General features: G+C 40.7%; 1 protein-coding gene across 2 annotated transcripts in view; it reads left to right on the top strand.

The window, feature by feature from the left end:
• Positions 1 to 18,607, top strand: part of TRPC7 (transient receptor potential cation channel subfamily C member 7) — a 141,805-nt gene that overhangs the window by 84,317 nt on the left and 38,881 nt on the right. For both annotated transcript variants that reach the window (XM_045394288.2, XM_005557853.4), the window contains 2 exons: positions 3,087 to 3,303; positions 17,947 to 18,180. In XM_045394288.2, the coding sequence (XP_045250223.2) occupies positions 3,087 to 3,303; positions 17,947 to 18,180 (451 nt within the window). The remainder of the gene's footprint in view (positions 1 to 3,086; positions 3,304 to 17,946; positions 18,181 to 18,607) is intronic.

Raw genomic sequence — 18,607 nt, 5'->3', positions numbered from 1 at the left:
CAGCTCATAAGGTCCTAGTAATGACTGAACTGCTTTAGACCACATTTTTGGGCTCCTCAGTTCTGCACTCCAGGCACAGTGGGCTAAGGCCCACATCTTCATCTCTTTTTACACCTAATGCTAGTACCTGACCCAGCTTTAACGATTCTGCAGCTAAGAGCTGCTGGCATGTATTGGTTGACTTTTCTCCTTTCTTTTGGCTCATCTGGTGGCCTTGCAAATGGAGGAAATTTTCCCCAAAGGTAATTTACTTCAAAAATTATCTGTGTGAGTCAAATAGGGAATTTTACAAATAAAGAAAAAGGAAACCATTGAAATGACTGGATCTCATTTGACCTTTATCAAAGTTTTACCAGATAAAAAGATGCATTCAAACCCAAAAGTATAGGAAAAGAACATCAATTCCCAACCTCACTTTTCCTCCCTATGACCTAGATCAAGTGGGAACTGAGCCCAGGGTAACTTTCCATCAAATCACCAAAAGACATTATCAGGACTTTTTATTATGGTTTATAGTAAATATAATAATTTTTGCAGATTCATCTTCTTCTAGAAAATAACAGCTTGAAGGAGGTAACAAAGAGAATATTAAATTCCTTAAACCAGGTCTGGGGAAACCCAAAGCCAGCTTGGGTGCAGGTACATACAAATTCCAGCAATCAGGTGCCTCACCTGGGTGAGAAGTTGGAGAGGGAGAAGTTGGAGAGGTATACCCCACATCCTCATCCAGATGATCACTGAATATACTAGGTAAAGCCCACAGATAAAGGATGGGGAAAACTGACCCCTTAAGAGTTGTGTCTATCTCAGAGTTCCCCAGCTTTTTCCAGAGTTCCCCAGCTTTTTCCAGAGTTCCCCAGCTTTTTCTATTACTCTTGAAACCTTGCTGGGATACACAAGACCTAGTGTCCCTTGCCCTCTCTTCAGTTTCCCCTCTCCTCACGCTCTAGTCTCCTCCCTGTAGTCATTCTCCATCTCCCTTCACCTCTCATCACCAGCTCAGTCAGGACACAGTGACAAGAAACAATGTGATGACTACCTAAGGCTGTCTCCTGGATACGCCAAAACATCCCAAAGTCCTGGTTGGGAAATGGGGCTCCAAGATGCTAACAACATTTGCTAAAATGCCAAAAACTTCAAACTAGCTATTTAATATCATATAAGTCAAAAAGAGACATAGCTTAATTCAGTTTTGTACTGAATTTATATAAAATATACTTGTCCTTACATTTAATCTCTGCATTCTATAACTAGCACATCTGTCTATTGCCAAAAATAATCTAAAGTCCCTATTTTTGTAAGTAATAGACAGTATACAGAAATGTTACTGTAAAATATTTGTGGGAATATTGTCAGATAAACCTCTTTTTTTTTTTTTTTTTTTTTTGAAACGGAGTCTCGCTCTGTCACCCAGGCTGGAGTGCAGTGGTGCGGTCTCGGCTCACTGCAAGCTCCACCTCCCGGGTTCACACCATTCTCCGCCTCAGCCTCCCGAGTAGCTGGGACTACAGGCACCCGCCACCACGCCCGGCTAATTTTTTGTATTTTCAGTAGAGACGGGGTTTCATCGTGGTCTCGATCTCCTGACCTTGTGATCCACCCACCTCGGCCCCCCAAAGTGCTGGGATTACAGGTGTGAGCGACCGCACCCGGCCAACATCTCTTTATATTTCTGAAGTTATTCCTAGTGTCATATGACAATACGCAGATGAATTCTAACACAAGCAGGGATTCCTAATGTTTGAATATTTTTTTAAATCCAGATTTTTAAAAAGATAAAAACTAATACTTTATTTTAATAAATGGGTTCTGTAGCATCAGAATCATAATAATGTTATGCTAATAACTACAATAATTAAAGTGGATGATTAACATACTGAAGCACATTAAAAGAACATTATCAAATCATCTGATTTATAAATGTTGTGTTGAACATAGTCACAATTGGGAAAATTCTACTTAGAGAAACCCCTGTAACTGATCTTCTGTTGAACCAATAGTCTATCTCCTGGGTAACATTTCACTCTAGGACTGCTGAATGAGGCAGAATGTGAAAGTCAAGTAATCAGTCACTGGTTATAATTGAGTATCTACCTTGGAAAAGAAACTGAGCTTCAGAAAAGATGTTCCTCTTTGCTCTTATTATCATACCTGGATGAGGGGTAGGATTTGGTGCTTAGATGAGGGCAATGAGCTGGAAAAGTCCCAACTGAGTTCATTAACAGGAGGTTGGCAAGTACTCAATGTGCAGCCCTCAAGTCGATCCCAAAGATCCAAGTGGCCTTTGGATGGGGTGTCATGAGATAGAGAAGATGTGACTAGTATTTGCTCCTTAATAGGGCATCTTTTGGACCATTTCCAGCTTGTGACATTTCAGGCACTAGGCCAAAAGGAAAACTTCAATGAATTTTAGAATACTATCATAGAGGCTATGTTCTATAAAGATGCTGCAATAAAATTCAAATTTTTTAAAGCAGGGAGAAAAAAAGTCCTCTGTGTCTGGAAATGAAATAATCCTTGAGTTAAAAATGAAATAAAAATATAATGTATAAAATACTGTAACTGAATGTCAATGAAAATGCTGCAAGGGAAAATTTAGGAGAAGGCAGCTAAAGCAGTACCTAGTGAGAAATGTATAGCTTTAAATAAATGTATCAACATACAAGAAAGGTTGAGAACAAATACTCTAAGAATGAAGCCCAAGTGAGTAGATTAAACAAAAACTGAGCATACTCAAAGCACATTTTTTAAAATTGTGAACTTTATGCATACATTATTTTTTCATATTCATGCAGTTGGAGGTATCAGTGCAATCAGATGTAACATGGTGATTGTCAGGTGTGTGCTATCAATTCTCTTAGCCCCTCCCACTAAGTCTTCTAAATGGGAAAATATTGACCAAGTAAGTTTGGTCAAGCAGCATCTCACATAAAAGTTCAAGAAAAAATGTTATATGGGTTCAGTTAGCAGTTTCTGTCCAAGATGAAGGATTCTCTGGTTAAACCTTGGTGAAAGCGATGTTTTAAAGAAAGACTTGCATCCACCTAGAGCCAGTTTAACATGTCTTGCACATGTTTTCTTTCCAGCTAGGACGAACCCTGAGGAGCCCTTTCATGAAGTTTGTAGCTCATGCAGTTTCTTTTACAATCTTCTTGGGATTATTAGTTGTGAATGCATCTGACCGATTTGAAGGTGTTAAAACCCTGCCAAATGAAACCTTCACAGACTACCCAAAACAAATCTTCAGAGTGAAAACCACACAGTTCTCCTGGACAGAAATGCTCATTATGAAGTGGGTCTTAGGTAAGCAAGTCACTCTACTTTTATTCTCTCCTTGCTAATTATAGTAGGACATTATTAAACTCTGACTTCTGAACTTCTTCCTCCCCTCTTCAGTGTACTCTTGATAGACAAAATGGTGAGTAGATTACCAACAAGAAAGTCATAGTCATCTTCTGTCTTTAAGATACACAGACCTGTATACAAACTCCAGTTTTGAAAGGAAATGTTTGGGGTGGCGGAGGGGGGGCCAGAAATTTTTTAAGTACATACATTGAACATTCATTATACATATATTGAAAGTAGTTTCATGGGAAAACATATTATTTTGATCATTTAAACATAGTCCATCGGAAGTCTTAAGAAAACAAGTTCAGATTTTTTAAAAGGGCATAAAATTGCATAGCTTAAAAGATATTTCTGTTATCACTAAATATTGGTATATAGTAGAACTGTGATAATAAATATACATCTAAAAACTTACAGGAGTAACATTTTCTTATTATTTGTGTAAGTGGGTGTACTAAAAAGCTATGAAATTCCTCTTGTAGTGGTATTTCATGCTGCCATGGTGTGCCACTGGAGCTGCCAAGGAAATTGTTCCCAATTTCCTCATTGATTAACTAAGAAAGGCTGTCTTTTACCCAATTTATGAGAACCATTACTAGAAGGAATAATCAAAATAAAATAAAACTGGCAGTGACTAAAATTGAATGTGGCAAAATGTGTTATAGATTTTTCTAACAATGAGAGCTGCAAAATCGGTTGATTAAAAAAAAATCAGTCTTAGTAGGAAAAAATTAAAAATTGCAAAAACTAAAATCAGTGACTCTGTATATAAACCTTATCAATAAATTTTAAGATTTTCATCAAAAATATGTAAAATGAATTTGATGGGAATATTTTAAGTAAAACAAGCAAAACAGAAGATAAAAAAAGACAAAAAATCAATATCAAGATTTGACCAAGTAATTCAATTGGCTTAATGGTGTTCACCTCAGATTTTGCTTTCTGGACAAAAATTTAATATTGGTATAATTTTCATTATGTTTATACTCACAATGAGTCAAAATGTATTCAGGGTCAATGTGTCTGTGCCATCAATCAACAAAATCACAATGGAACAAACACCTGAAAAGGTAACCTAACATATGGCCTGTGCTAATTAAATAATATAGCCCAAGAGTGCTACAACAGTGGAACCACTAGAGAACATCCTATGGATGCCTAAGCTGAGACCAGTTGGAAAAATGGTCTCTAAGTTGGATTTCTAAATAGGCAAAGGAAGATGAGATGAACAGTTTTATCCAAAGGGCATAGGAAGGATAACCCACCAGGCTTTCAAGGGACTTTATAAAACCAGCAACCCAGCCAGGCACAGTGGCTCACACCTGTAATCCCAGCACTTTGGAAGGCCGGGGGAGGCGGATCACAAAGTCAGGAGTTCGAAATCAACCTGATCAACATGGTGAAACCCTGCTCCTACTAAAAACAAAAAATTTAGCCAGGCATGGTGGTGTGCACCTGTAATCCCAGCTATTCAGGAGGCTAAGGCAGGAGAATCTCTTGAACCTGGAAGGCAGAGGTTTCAATGAGCCAAGATTGCGCCACTGCACTCCAGCCTGGGCGACAGAGCAAGACTCTGTCTAAAATTTAAAAAATAAATAAAAATAAAAAACCAGCAACCCTGTGACCAAAGGCTCATTTAGTAGAGTCACTGGCACTAAAGTTGTGAAGGGACATTAAAGTTTGTTACAGAGTGAGTTCTGTGGCCTTACCTTCACAATTCAGAATCTATCCCAGTTCTCCCTAGTACATATGCCATTGTTTAACTAAATTGAGCATTTTAACATAGGCGCTTAGAAAAAATCTCACATGTTGGATTTATGAATAAAATTTAAAGTATTTACAGCACCAATCACCCACCCACCCCATTTTCCCACTTGGACCCCAGGTAGAAGACTCTGGTAAATGCAACCGTACTTTCCCTTGAACAGGTGTAGCTACTGTTAATGGAACCTCTTGAACAAGGACTTCCTCCTGAGTCCTCATATTTCTCTTCCTGGGTGTCAGAGCATTATTCCAATAAGAGGGATGTATCTCTAGCTATAGGATCCCCAACTTGTATAGCTTAGTCCCTGCTTCTGATACTCAAAGCAGAGTTCAAGACTGTTAAATCAGAAGTGCTGTAGAGGGAAGAACTTATTTCTCATTGGCCTCTTTCCAGAAGGAAGATTCTAATTACTTTTTTTTCCCTAGAGAATGTTTTCAAATTTTTTATTACAAATAATTTTAATGAAACGCAAAACATCAAGAAAAGAGCATAATGAATTCCATGGATCTATCTCCCACGTTCAACAGTTAGCAATTCATGGCCAATCTTTGCTCCATCTATACTTCCCCCATCTCCCTTCTCTCTAACCTTGAATTATTTAGAAACAAACCCCAGTTATCATAAATTTATTCTGTAAACATTTGTGTACATCACTGAAATGAAACATTTCTTTTTCCTTTTATTAATCTTTTTTCTTTCTGTGCTTCACAGTCACTGATGTTTTTTTCCTGTGGTTTTTGTGATTTTAATTCCAATCAGTGGGTTTTTCATTTCTGATATTATATTTTTCAATTATTAAAATCTTACTTGGTTCTCTATCTCCCATTTCCTTTCTCATCATTTTTGTATTTTCCTTTAAATCCTTGAACATATTTACAGTAACTGTTTTGAAGCCTTGACTCCTAACTCCACCATCTCTGTCATTCCTGGGTTGATTTCTATTGACTAATCTTGCTACCTAATTATGGATGACCTTTTCCTGCATCTTGAAATGTTTGGTAATTTTTTGTTGAATGATGGGCACTCTGCATGTTATGATTGTGAGCCTCTGGATTTTGTCTTCCTTCAAAGTTTTCAGCATTATTCTGACAGGCTGTTATGTCACTTGTGACGAGTTTGATCCATGTAAAGCTTTCTCATAGTGGATCTGGAGAAGACTTACTGTAAAGGCGGTTTATCTTTGTACTATAGAGACACACTTCTGGGGTCTCTATTGAATGCTCTGGGTAATCAACAAGGAGTGTCAACTCTGGATGATCAGAGCTCAAGTATCTCCCCACTCTGGGTGAGCTCTGAAAACTGTTTGGCTTACAGCTCCTTGGCAGTTGTTTGTGGAGTTTCTCTCTATGAATTCATGACTTAGTTTTCAGCAAACATTCCAAAGAACCCCTATTTAAATTTGTGGTGTCTTTTGTTTGTTTAGTTTTATTTGGTTTGTTTCTTTGCTTGCTTGTTTCTGCATACTGCCCTTCTCTCTGGAGCTCTGCCACACAACATGTAATCACCTCAGCCTTCCAAAACCCCATTCTGTCTCTTCAACTCAGTGAGACTGCCTGCTACGCTTCTGGGATCCCTCTCCATGCACTACAGACTGGAATGTGCCTCCAGAATGCTAGCTATGGTGGTCATATGGCTTGCCTCACTTGTTTCCCTTTACTTAGGGATCACAGTCCCATGCTGCCTATTTCCAATGCCTAAAAATAGTTATTTATGTTTGCTTTTGTTTTGTTTTTTTTTTAACCTGTTTGTTACTCCATCCAGGCTAGTAACAGAAATCAGAACACTTTTTCTAAAAGAGAACCAGAAAAACATTATCAAGCCTAAAAGAAAATTAATAATATCTTAGTATCTTCAAATATCCAGCCAATAATCAAATTTATCTCATTGAGAGAAGTGAGTTGAATAAATATCGACATGACCTGCTTCCCCTCCTGCTTCAAATCACTGTTCAAATTTCACCTTATCAGAGTAGTTGAGCAGGTAAGAGCATGCCCTCTTATCCCGCTACTCTGATAAGGTGAAAAGCATTCCAGGCAGAAGGAATAGTATGTGTTTAAACCTGGATTCAGGAGCAAGCTGGACGTGTTCAAGGAACAGCAAAGAGACTAGTGTGGCTGATGTAGATGAATGAGGAGAAGAGAAGTAGAGATGAAGTCAGAGGAGGTAGCCTTTGGAGAGTTTTCAGCACAAAAGTGACATCATATGACTTCAGTTTTTAAAGGATCACTGACTGTTATGTAGAGAACAGGTGACTGTGGGATATGAACAGAAGTAAGGAGACCAATTAGGAGGCCACTGCAGTAATTCAGACAGGGAGGAAATGGTCAGTTTGAGGAGGTGGCATATTGTGATTACATTTTGAAGGTAAAATCAATAACACTTACAATTGGATTGTGTATGAGACATGAGAGAAAGAGAGCAGTCAAGAACAATTCCAGGTGTTTAGTTCAAGCAATGGCATATTAGGAAGCCATTTACTAAGACAGGAAAGACCAGAGGGGGAGCAGTTTGCAGGGGGAGTAGAGATGGAAACCAAGACTTGAGTTTGAGACACATATTTAGACATTCATGTGGAAATGCCAAGTAGCAACTGAATATACATGCCTGAAGTTCACAGGGGAGAATGGGGATGAAAACATAAATTTGGACATATCAGTTCATTTAAATGATACAATATCATTGTAACTATGAATGTGAGCAGAGAACTGAGGACCAAGCCCCAGAGCACAACAACGTTCAAAGCATGGGAAGATGAGAAGTATCCAGCAAAGAAGGCTGAAGTAAGAGAAGAACCAAGAGAGTGCTGGCCCAGATGCCAAAGTATCTGTAGCAAGAAGCAGGGAGTGATGACAATGTCGAATGCTGCCAATGAGACCAGAGACCTGACCATCAGCTTCGGAAGCAAAGTCCCTGAGTAGGCAACAGGAATGGGATTTAGTGTGGAAGTAGAGGACTTGGCCTTAGCAGGAGTGTGAACACTTCACTCACTGTAACGGGAGAAAAGGTGAAGTTGACAGCACAGTGCAGGTGGACTGGGAGATGCAGTAGTGGGAACATGCACAAGTTATTTTCCGATATTTTCTATTTTCTCAATTTTTTTACTCAATAAATATTTTCTAGTTATTAGGCACTATATTATATATCAGGCACCGTGTCAGGTACTAGGGAAGCAGCTATAAATAGAATTACATTATCTTGTTCTTAATAGCGTCTGGAGCTCTTTAATTATTATAAAAATAATAATAACCTTTGAGAGACAGATTTGAGCACTGTGTTTATGAGAAGGGTCTTTGTGCTGGTGCATCCTGAGCTCCAGCATGTGATCCACTCTCTGTTCAGATGTGGAAAGGTATGAGGTAGCATCAGGCCTCTGCTGATGAAGACTTGAATTCTGCTCCTAGGCACCCCCAGGAAGGCCTTGTATGAGCTGGAAAAACAACAGCACAGTTCTTTTCTCCCACGACATACCACATTCATAAATGAAGTACTTTGAACAGACTGATTATAAAGACACCCAAACCATTACTCCCTCTTTATCAGAAGCAACTCTAGAGTTGGAAAGAACCTCAGGACCCTAACAAGTCCAAAGTACTTTCAGGAATGGAGAGTTTGGCCACAAAGGGCTGAATGTCCCTTGTCCAGGTCTCCTTGCTGCGTCCCTTCCCAACCCCATGACTTAGTCTGTTCTCAAGGCAGGAGCTAGAGTGATCCATTTAAAATGTAATTGAATCTTCTCATTGTTTGCATCAAGACTCCAGTGGCTTCCCACTTCCCTCAGAATGACAGCCAGTGTCATTATAATGGCCTATGATGCTCTCAGCTCTCCACTCCATCTCTATGACCTCCTCTTCCATCACTTTCCACCTCACTCACTCTGTTTCGGCCTGCTGGTCTCCCTGCCTTGCACTGCTTCTGCCTAAGAACCTTTGCCCTGGCTGTTCCCTCTGCCTGGAGAGTTCTTCCTGCATGGATCTACATGGCTCACTCCCTCACCTCCTCAGGTCTCTACTCAACAGTATCCTCCACAGAGGGAGGTCTTTCAACCCAAGCTATTTAAATTTGCAAGTCCTCTCACCCCTACTGTCCTCCTAGTCCCTCTTTTTTGTTTCTCTGCATAACCATTAACGCCTCTGACAATACCATATGCTCTATTTTGTTTCCTGCCTATCTCAATTGATACTGATATTTCTGTAACCACATAGATTTGTAGCTGACTCCTTTCATCTTCTGTTTAACTGTAACCCTCTCTCCACATGGTCATCTGGTTTTCCCCATCACCTCTTTCAATGGCCACTTGTGTTGACAATAACTTACTTCCCAATCCCCTCATCCTATGGGGCATTTGGTTGTTCCTCTTCTGATTTACAGTTCTATAGGAAGGCGAAACCCAATTGGAAATACATTCCTCCTGTCCTCCACATACTTTGTCCAGTTAACAGCAGAATTTTGAGAAAATTCTAGATTACCATTCCAGGATATTTAAGGTATGAGCAGAGAAAGTGAAAGCCACAAGGAAACTAAGAAGACAGAGCCAGAGAGGCAAAGAAAACCCAGGAGAATATAGTGAGGAGCAAGACTGAGGAAGGAGGGACAAATTTGCTGGTAGACATGTATAGCCTGGAGAGCCATCAGATGAGGAGAGGACTAAATGAACCAGTGACCATTGCTTCTTCCAGCCTGGAGAATCTCTAACATCCACACATACCATAGGAACCTGTCTTTGTTGCTTGCATTATAAGCAGTGATTCCAGGGTAACTGCAAGAATAACAAGCTTATAATAAGCTTTTCTACTGGAGATTATAGCACCAGAGATGTTCATCTGAGGACTGTATAACAATTCTAGTAGTTCCCAGAAAGCTGTCAGAGGCTTGGAGGCTAGCAAGCCTCTCCATAACGCATGTGATTTCTCCATCTAGGAGTAAATGCCCAGTATGGTAGTAAAATACATTTAAAATGCTAGATAGGAGAAGAGCTTGGGAGTGTGTCCCTTTCTCTTTGGTGGTTTTGCCTCTCTGAATGGTGGTTGGCACAAAGGTGGAGCTCAACAATGTCTGTTAAGTGGGTGAATGAGTTCCTAACCAGTGAGAGTAAGCTTGTTCCCAGTGGAGGGCAAGGCAGGAGACAGCACAGTGGACAACAAGGCTCCTGGGCTGCCTGTGTGGCTTCGGACAACTTACTTGCCACCTCCATAGGTGAGTTTCTTCATCTGTAAAGTGGGGATAATTACAGTAGCTATCTATCAGACTATTATGAAGACTTAGCATTTATTAAGTACTTACAAAGGGCCTGGCACCTACAAGGTGCTCAATGATTGGGGGCTACTATAATTAGAAAAGAAGAGGAGGAAGAAGAGGAGGAGCTTTGTTAGAAAATTTTTGAATCTATTAATATCATCCTCTTGCCTGAAAAACAAATGAACCCTGAGTATGTCTGAGGCCCAAATTTGTTGCAAAGGACCTCCTATTGAGATAGTGTTTTGATGTTAGGACTTGTGGGTTCAGAGTCACTATGCATATTCTCTCTCCTGTGAGTTCAAACTGGGGACCAATGGTGAGAAGTTGGCCTGAGAGAACACAGAGGCAGATGCAATGCCCTGGGACAGCAGCCCCTGGGGGCCAGGACCATTTAAAGAATGTGCATACTTAAGTCTCACAGGACTTTGAAGGGGGAGCCCTTCTGAATACCATGTGAGGCAGGGATAGGAGTGAACTGCCTTTTAGCTGTCAAGCTCCATCTCTACAGCCCGCAGGACATTACTCAGAACCTGCCTATAAGAAGCTACTCATTTCCCTTGAGGCTTTCTGGCACTTCCCAGCCTGTTCCGCTGCCAGGAACCCCTTCTTTATTATGTGACCTTGTTCTCTAGGCTCCAGACAACCCTGAGTGAGGGAATTTTGCCTGAAGGAGGCTCAAGAGTGGGGAGGAGGGTGGAGGCGCATGCTTACCCCTTGAGCCCTGGTCTCTAAACACTCCTCTGATTGGCATACTGGAAGCAAAAGACCACGGGGCTCAGCTTGGATATAAAATGCTGAACTATCCTTGGCACTTTGGAGGCAGGGGGCTTAATTTCACTCACTGAAATACTTAATTTCACACATTTCCTTTTTCATTAAGCATTCCTGCTGTCCAAACCCTTGGGCCCATGTTACTTTTACTTATGGCCCTAGAATAATTTAAATTCATCTGGGTGAATTAATATTTAAATCTAAGAAGACTCATGCAGACATTTGACCATGGAGGAAGTGATTCGCAATGCCCAATGAGAAGCTACTATATGGGTCAGAAAAGTTAGTTTTCTGAAAATAATTTGCATTTCAGATTCATAGAGCTTTTAGTACTTGAAGTTACCTCCAAACTCCAAATTCATTCATTTTAAAATATAGAATCTAAGACCCACAGCAAATCAAGGGACTTAGCCAAAGTCATACTCCTAATAAGTAGCCAAGCTAGAACTTGAACCCAGGGCCTCCTGAATTAAAGCCAATCATTCAAGTTACAGCCTGTGACTCTCCTAGTGCCAGGCTAAAAGCAGTTCCATTCAGACATTGAGAATTTTAATATGGGGGTAGAGGAAAGCAACAAACACTATTTTTCTATCCATTAAAAATGGGTTTTTTAAATCCATTTTAAAAATATATGTTGCACAGTCACAGATGAAAGCACATTTCAGTGTTAAGAAATTACTTCACTGAATTATCACAAAAATTTTGATACGGTATACTTGAGACATAGCTTTGTTAACAAAAAAGGAGGGGGCTGGTTCTGCCCTACCATTATAGGGTAAACATACCTGCAATTTTTTTAAATATTTCCTATTGTGGGAATTCCAATTTGATACAAATATGCAGATTTTCATTAAATAAAGCCATGATTCTTCTCCAAACAGCTGCTCTCAAATTACTTTTCTCCTTAGAAAAACATTTCAGGCCAGGCGTGGTGGCTCATGCCTGTAATCCCAGCACTTTGGGAGGCCAAGGTGGGAGGATCACGAGGTCAGGAGTTTGAGACCAGTCTGGCCAATATGGTGAAACCCCATCTCTACTAAAAATACAAAAATTAGCCAGGCATGGTGGCATGTGCCTGTAGTCCCAGCTACTCAGGAGGCTGAGAGAGAAGAATCGCTTGAACCCAGGAGGTGGAGGTTGCAGTGAGCCGAGATCGCACCACTGCACTCCAGCCTGGGTGACAGAGCGAGAGTCTGTCTCAAAAAAAAAAAAAAGAAAAGAAAAGAAAAATATTTTAAATCCTTCTATTTCATGGGCCATTTTCAACAGAAAGGGAAATTTTCTGATTAAAATAGTCCCTGGGCATAGTCCCAGACAAGTAAAGGTGATCAGCTCATCACTCAAATGTGCCCACATGTGAGCCTGTGAGCAAGTCAGTGAGGGTCTGACCAGGGCAGAGCCCTCATTACTGTCTACTTCCAGCATTATCTATGATTCCAGGCTTTTTCAGCAGTTGGACCCTTAAAGACCACTGTATTATGTAGGCATCTGTGAGTGTGCTTGGATTAAGGTCTGGGAAAAAGAAAGGAAGAAACACAAGCAAATGGTTGGGTGGAACTGCTGGAGGACTGTTGGGTGGGCCTGCTTTGCTAGAGTACAGGGTACATGAAAACTGTGGAATATCATAGGAAGGAATGATAGCCTAGCTTTCGAGTCTGGACTTTATCTTGGTATTATGAGGAATACACCACAGGTATCTGAAGAGAGAAGTGACCACGATATGACCCAAACTTCATGAGGTCAGAAAATAGAGTGGAAGACTAAAAGAGCAAGATGGATCTGATGTCCACTAGAGGAGGATCTGCAGAACTGCAGTGATCCCTGGTGCCAGTCAGAAGAGTCAGGAGTGCAAGAGTGGGAATACTGGGTAAGGGTATGACACAGTGACGGTGGGAGGGACGGGGAGGCCAGCTCGAGGAATGTAATACTGGCACTGAAAAGACATCCACTAACCCACTAACAGTAGTCTCTCTCTATAGGGGGAATTCAGCTTTGAAGTTCTTAAGGAAAAGTAGGAAGATATTCATCTGTGAGACATATACAAGGAAATGAAGGACAAAGTTTCAGGTCTTACTTGAGGTCAGAGGGAAGAATGGGAACAGCCAAAAACCTGAAAAGCTGCAGCCTTTAAGGAGTGGGCAGAGTTAGAAAAGCAGCAAAGAGGCCAAGCGCAGTGGCTCAAGCCTGTAATCCCAGCACTTTAGGAGGCCGAGACGGGCGGATCACGAGGTCAGGAGATCGAGACCATCCTGGCGAACACGGTGAAACCCCGTCTCTACTAAAAAATACAAAAAATTAGCCGGGCGAGGTGGCGGGCGCCTGTAGTCCCAGCTACTCGGGAGGCTGAGGCAGGAGAATGGCGTAAACCTGGGAGGCGGAGCTTGCAGTGAGCTGAGATCCGGCCACTGCACTCCAGCCTGGGCGACAGAGCGAGACTCCGTCTCAAAAAAAAAAAAAAAAGAAGGAAAAGAAAAGCAGCAAAGAAAGCTGAAGAGGAGCAATGGGGGGGGGAGGGGGCAGGAGGTGCCAGGGAAACCTGGCCATCATGTCTGATGAACACGGCTGAGGGACTGCCAAAAGAGGCTATCGGTGTTAGCCTCTAGGGAGTGTGGTCACTGAGCTGGAATTGTTTCACTCACCGACCAGCTGGTGATTCTTTTACCACGTGAATCCCTCTAAATATACAGGTTAAGTGTAGCACGGTTCCACATCAAAGCTCTCCGAGATGTGAGTAGTCATAAGACTCTTTGATGACATAAAATGTTCAAGAGTCTTTTCTACACATTAACTGATTTGAGCCCAGTTTTATTTCCTGGAGAGCCAGAAGAGTATGGCGGTCAAGAACATGAACTCTAGAAGCAGACCTTCTGGGTTGAAATTCCAGATCTCCTGCCTCCTAGCAAGGCACATTACAACCATCTGAGGCGCTGTTTCATTAGCTGTAAAAATAGGATAATAGCAGAATGTACTTTATAGGGTTGTTGCAAAGATTTAAGACAATATATATATACACATGGCAGTGCCCAGAACATAGTGGGTGCTCAAACTGAAACTGAATAGTTACGTTTTAATACAGGCATACCTCAAGGATAGTGCAAGTGCAGTTTCAGACCACTACAACAAATCAAGTACCCCAATAAAGAAGGTCCCAGGAATTTTTTGGTTTCCCAGTGCACAGAAAAGTTATATTTACATTATACTGTGGTCTATTAAATGTGCAATAGCATCATGTCTAAAAAAAGTGCATACCATAATTTTAAAATTACTCTATTGCTAAAAAATGCTAACAATCATCTGAGCCTTCAACAAGGCATAATCTTTTTGCTGGTGGAGGATCTTGCCTCAATGTTGATGGCCACCGACTGATCAGAATGGTCGTTGTTGAAGGTTAAAGTGGCCATGACAATTTCTTAAGACAATAAAGTTTGCTGCATCAACTCACTTTTCCTTTCACCAAAGATCTCTCTGTAGCATGCAATGCAGTTTAATAGCATTTGACCCAAAGTAGAACTTCTTTCAAAATTAAACTCAATACCCTCAAGCCTTGTTGCTGCTTTGTCAACTAAGTTTACAGAATATTCTAAATCCTTTGTCATCATTTTAACAACGTTCACAGCATCTTCACCAGTAGACTCTCAAGAAACCATTTTCTTTGCTCATCAATAAGAAACAATTCCTCATCCATTGAAGTTTTATCATGAAATTGCAGTAATTTAGTCACATCTTAGGCCCTACTTCTAATTCAAGCTCTCTTATTTCCATCACAACTGCAGTAACTTCCTCTACTGAAGTATTGAACCCCTCAAAGTTATCCATGAAGGTTTGAATCAACTTCTTCCATTTAATGTTGATATTCTGACCTTCTACCATGATTCTCTAATGTTTTTAATGGCATCTAAAATGATAAATCCTTTCCAGTAGGTTTTCAATTAACTTTGTCCAGATCCATTAGAAGGATCATTATCTATGGCAGCTATAGCCTTATGAAATGTATTTTTTAAAATAATAAGACTTGAAAGTCAAAATTACTCCTTGATCCACGGGCTGCAGAATGGATACTATGTCAACAGGCATGAATACAATGCTAACCTCCTATACATCTCGATCAGAGCTCTTAAGTGACCACGTGCATTGTCCATGAGCAGTAATATTGTGAAAGAAATACATTTTTTTCTGAGCAGTAAGTCTCAACAGTGGGCTTAAAATATTCAGTAAACCATGATGTAAACAGATATGCTGTCATCCAGGCTTTCTTGTTTCATTTATAGAGCACAGGAAGAGGAGATTTAGCATAATTCTTCAGGGCCCTAGGATTTTTGGAATGACACGTGAACACTGGCTTCAACTTAAAGTCACCAGCTGCAGTAGTCCCTAACAAGAGAGTCAGCCTGTCCTACGAAGCTTTGAAACCAGGCACTGATGTCTACTCTATAGCTCTGAAAGTTCTAAATGGCATCTTCTTTCAAGATAAAGCTGTTTAATCTACATCAAAAATCTGTGGTTTACTGTAGCCACTGTTATCAATTATCTTAGCTAGATCTTCTGATAACTTGTTGCAGCTTCTACATCAGCACTTGGTGCTTCACCTTGTACTTTTATGTTATGGAGATGGCTTCTTTCCTTAAACCTTATGAACCAGACTCTGCTAGCTTCAAACTTTTCTTGGGCAGCTTCCTCACCTCTCTCAGGCTTCACAGAATTAGAGAGTGAGGGTCTTCCTCTGGTTTGGGCATTGGCTTAATGGAATGCTGTAGCTGGTTTAATCAACCACTCATGAGTTCACTGGGGTAGTACTTTTAATTTCCTTCAGTAACTTGTTCTTTGCATTCAGAACTTAGCTGTTTGACACAAAAGGCCTAGCTTTTGGCATATCTCAGCTTTTGACACACATTCCTCATTAACCATAATCATTTCTAGTTTTTGATTTAAAGTGAGAAATGTACAACTCTTCCTTTCATTTAACAGCTTAGACACCACTGTAGGATTATTCATTGGCCTAATATCAATATTGTTGAAATACTGGGAATAGGGAGGCCCGAGGGGAGGGACAGACAGGAAAATAGCAGGTCAGTGGAGCAGTCAGAACACACAAAACAGTTATTAAGCTTGCCATCTTATATGGGAGTGGTTCATGATACCTCCAATCAGTTACAATAGTAACATCAAAGATCACAAAGATCACTGGTCACAGACCAACCGTAATGAATATAGTAATGAAAAGGTTTGAAATATTGTGAGAATTACCAAAATATGACATAGAGACACAAAGTGAGCACATGTTATTGGGAAAATGGCATCAATAGACTTTCCCAACACAAGGTTGCCACAAACCATTAATTTGAAAAAAATACAGTATCTGTGAAGCACAATAAAGCAAAGTGCAATAAAAACAAGGTATGCCTGTAATTTAAAATAATTTAAATAGTATTAGTAATAATTTACTAATCAGTAAATGTGAAGGTATAGAATAGCGTTATTCAACAGAAATATAGGGCAAGCAACAACCATGAGCTATACAGATAATTTCAAATATTCTAAAAGCCATATTATAAAGACAGGTGAAATTAACAATATACTTAACCTATCATATCCAAAATATTAATCACTGCAACATGTAACTGATGCAAAAAATTATTGAGATACTTTACATTCTTTTTTCATAGTAAGCATTTGAAATCTGGTGTGTACCTCACATTTACAGCACATCTCAAACTGGACCAGACACATTTCAAGTGCTCAGTATCCACATATTACTGGTGGCTATGGTATTGGACAGTACAGGTCTAGAAGGATACTCATCAACTATTAGCTCAGGCTACCTCACAGGGATAGCTTAGAGCAGGAGTCCTCAACCCCTGGGCCGCCAACTGTTACCATGTCTGTGGCCTGTTAGGAATCGAGCTGAACAGCAGGAGGTAATGCTGGCAGCATTACTGCCTGAGCTCTGCCTCCTGTCAGATCAGCAGTGGCATTAGATTCTCATAGGAGCCTGAAAACCCTATTGTGAATTATGCATGTGAGGGATCTAGGTTGCCATCCTATGAGAATCTCATGGCTGATGATCTGAGGTGGAACGGTTTCATTTGGAAACTATTCATTTGGAAACTGTGTTAAATTGTCTTCCATGAAACCAGTCCCTGGTGCCAAACGGGCTGCTGGCTTAGAGGAAGGCTGGGGGAACTAGTAACATTTTGTCTGTATATTTCTATATTGTTTAATATGTAACAATGAGGACATATATCTTTAAAATCCAGCAAGTTATGAAAGAGTAAGAAAAAATCTAATAACGCCAAATTAATGCTCATGACACAGAAATACAGAAGCATTCTAATCTGGGATTTAAAAACAAAACAACTGGGTTCTATGTCCAACAAAACCATAGTTCTAGGTTCTTGAGGCATTTGGGCATTTCTGTAGAATTTCGGGCATCGGGGGGACCTTCAAATAGCCCTTTACAATTCCTGGACCTCAGTTTCCCTATAGTTAATTTAGGACTCATTGATTCTTTAAGACCTCCCAGTTCTTAAAGTGTATAAGTGTCAGCAACTGTATTTCTCCTATATTCCCTCCAAGAATCTATCAACGAATGAGAACTCTCTCCTCACTTCCAGAGACAGTGTGTTTGTAAGCGCAAGGCGAAGTCTCGGGATATCCTGGGTAAAATCTGTCTTTGAACACACATTTCTGTCTGCCTCTGGCTATCGATGGTCCCAGTTCCAAAGAGCTGATATTTACATTTGTACTCTGCTTCCCTCCATGACCTCATGCAGAGGAACTGAATGCTAAGAGAACAGAAAAATGAGCCTGGCCTTCTCCTTCTCCCACAGGAATGATTTGGTCCGAATGCAAGGAAATCTGGGAGGAGGGGCCGCGGGAGTACGTGCTGCACCTGTGGAACCTGCTAGATTTCGGGATGCTGTCCATCTTCGTGGCCTCCTTCACAGCACGCTTCATGGCCTTCCTAAAGGCCAGCGAGGCGCAGCTGTATGTGGACCGCCACGTGCAGGACAACGCGCTGCACAATGTTTCACTTCCGCCGGAAGTGGCGTACTTCACGTACGGTGAGTCGGAGGGTGCTTTGCCTACTCCATTCTGGCGCTTCTGGGACATGGCCTTGGTGCTTCAGTGTGGCTGGAATTTGTAACGTCATTTATAATCATGTGATCCGTGATTTGTAATGCAGTCGACTTTGGCAGTTTCACTGTCAGTGCAGAGCATCCTTTCCACCTCAAAAAGATCCTTGGTCCTGGAAGTGTAGCCAGCAGAATAGAACATGGAATTAGTGACTTTGAGAAATCAATCTTTTTGTGTTAAGGATGAGTTTGTTTCTGAAAGGCCCTTGGGAACATTTCTGTAGTTTGTTTTTAAGAAACGTCTTGTTTCTGATATGCATCCAGGAGCACTAAAGGAATATGTATATGCAGAGGAATTTTCCTTCTATATTGGATCCCTGTGTTTTGTGCAAAAATAAATCCTGCTTTCCCAGTT

The sequence above is a fragment of the Macaca fascicularis genome, chromosome 6 (assembly GCF_037993035.2).
Source record: "Macaca fascicularis isolate 582-1 chromosome 6, T2T-MFA8v1.1".
Lineage (NCBI taxonomy): Eukaryota > Metazoa > Chordata > Mammalia > Primates > Cercopithecidae > Macaca > Macaca fascicularis.
This window is presented reverse-complemented; position numbering and strand designations above follow the sequence as displayed.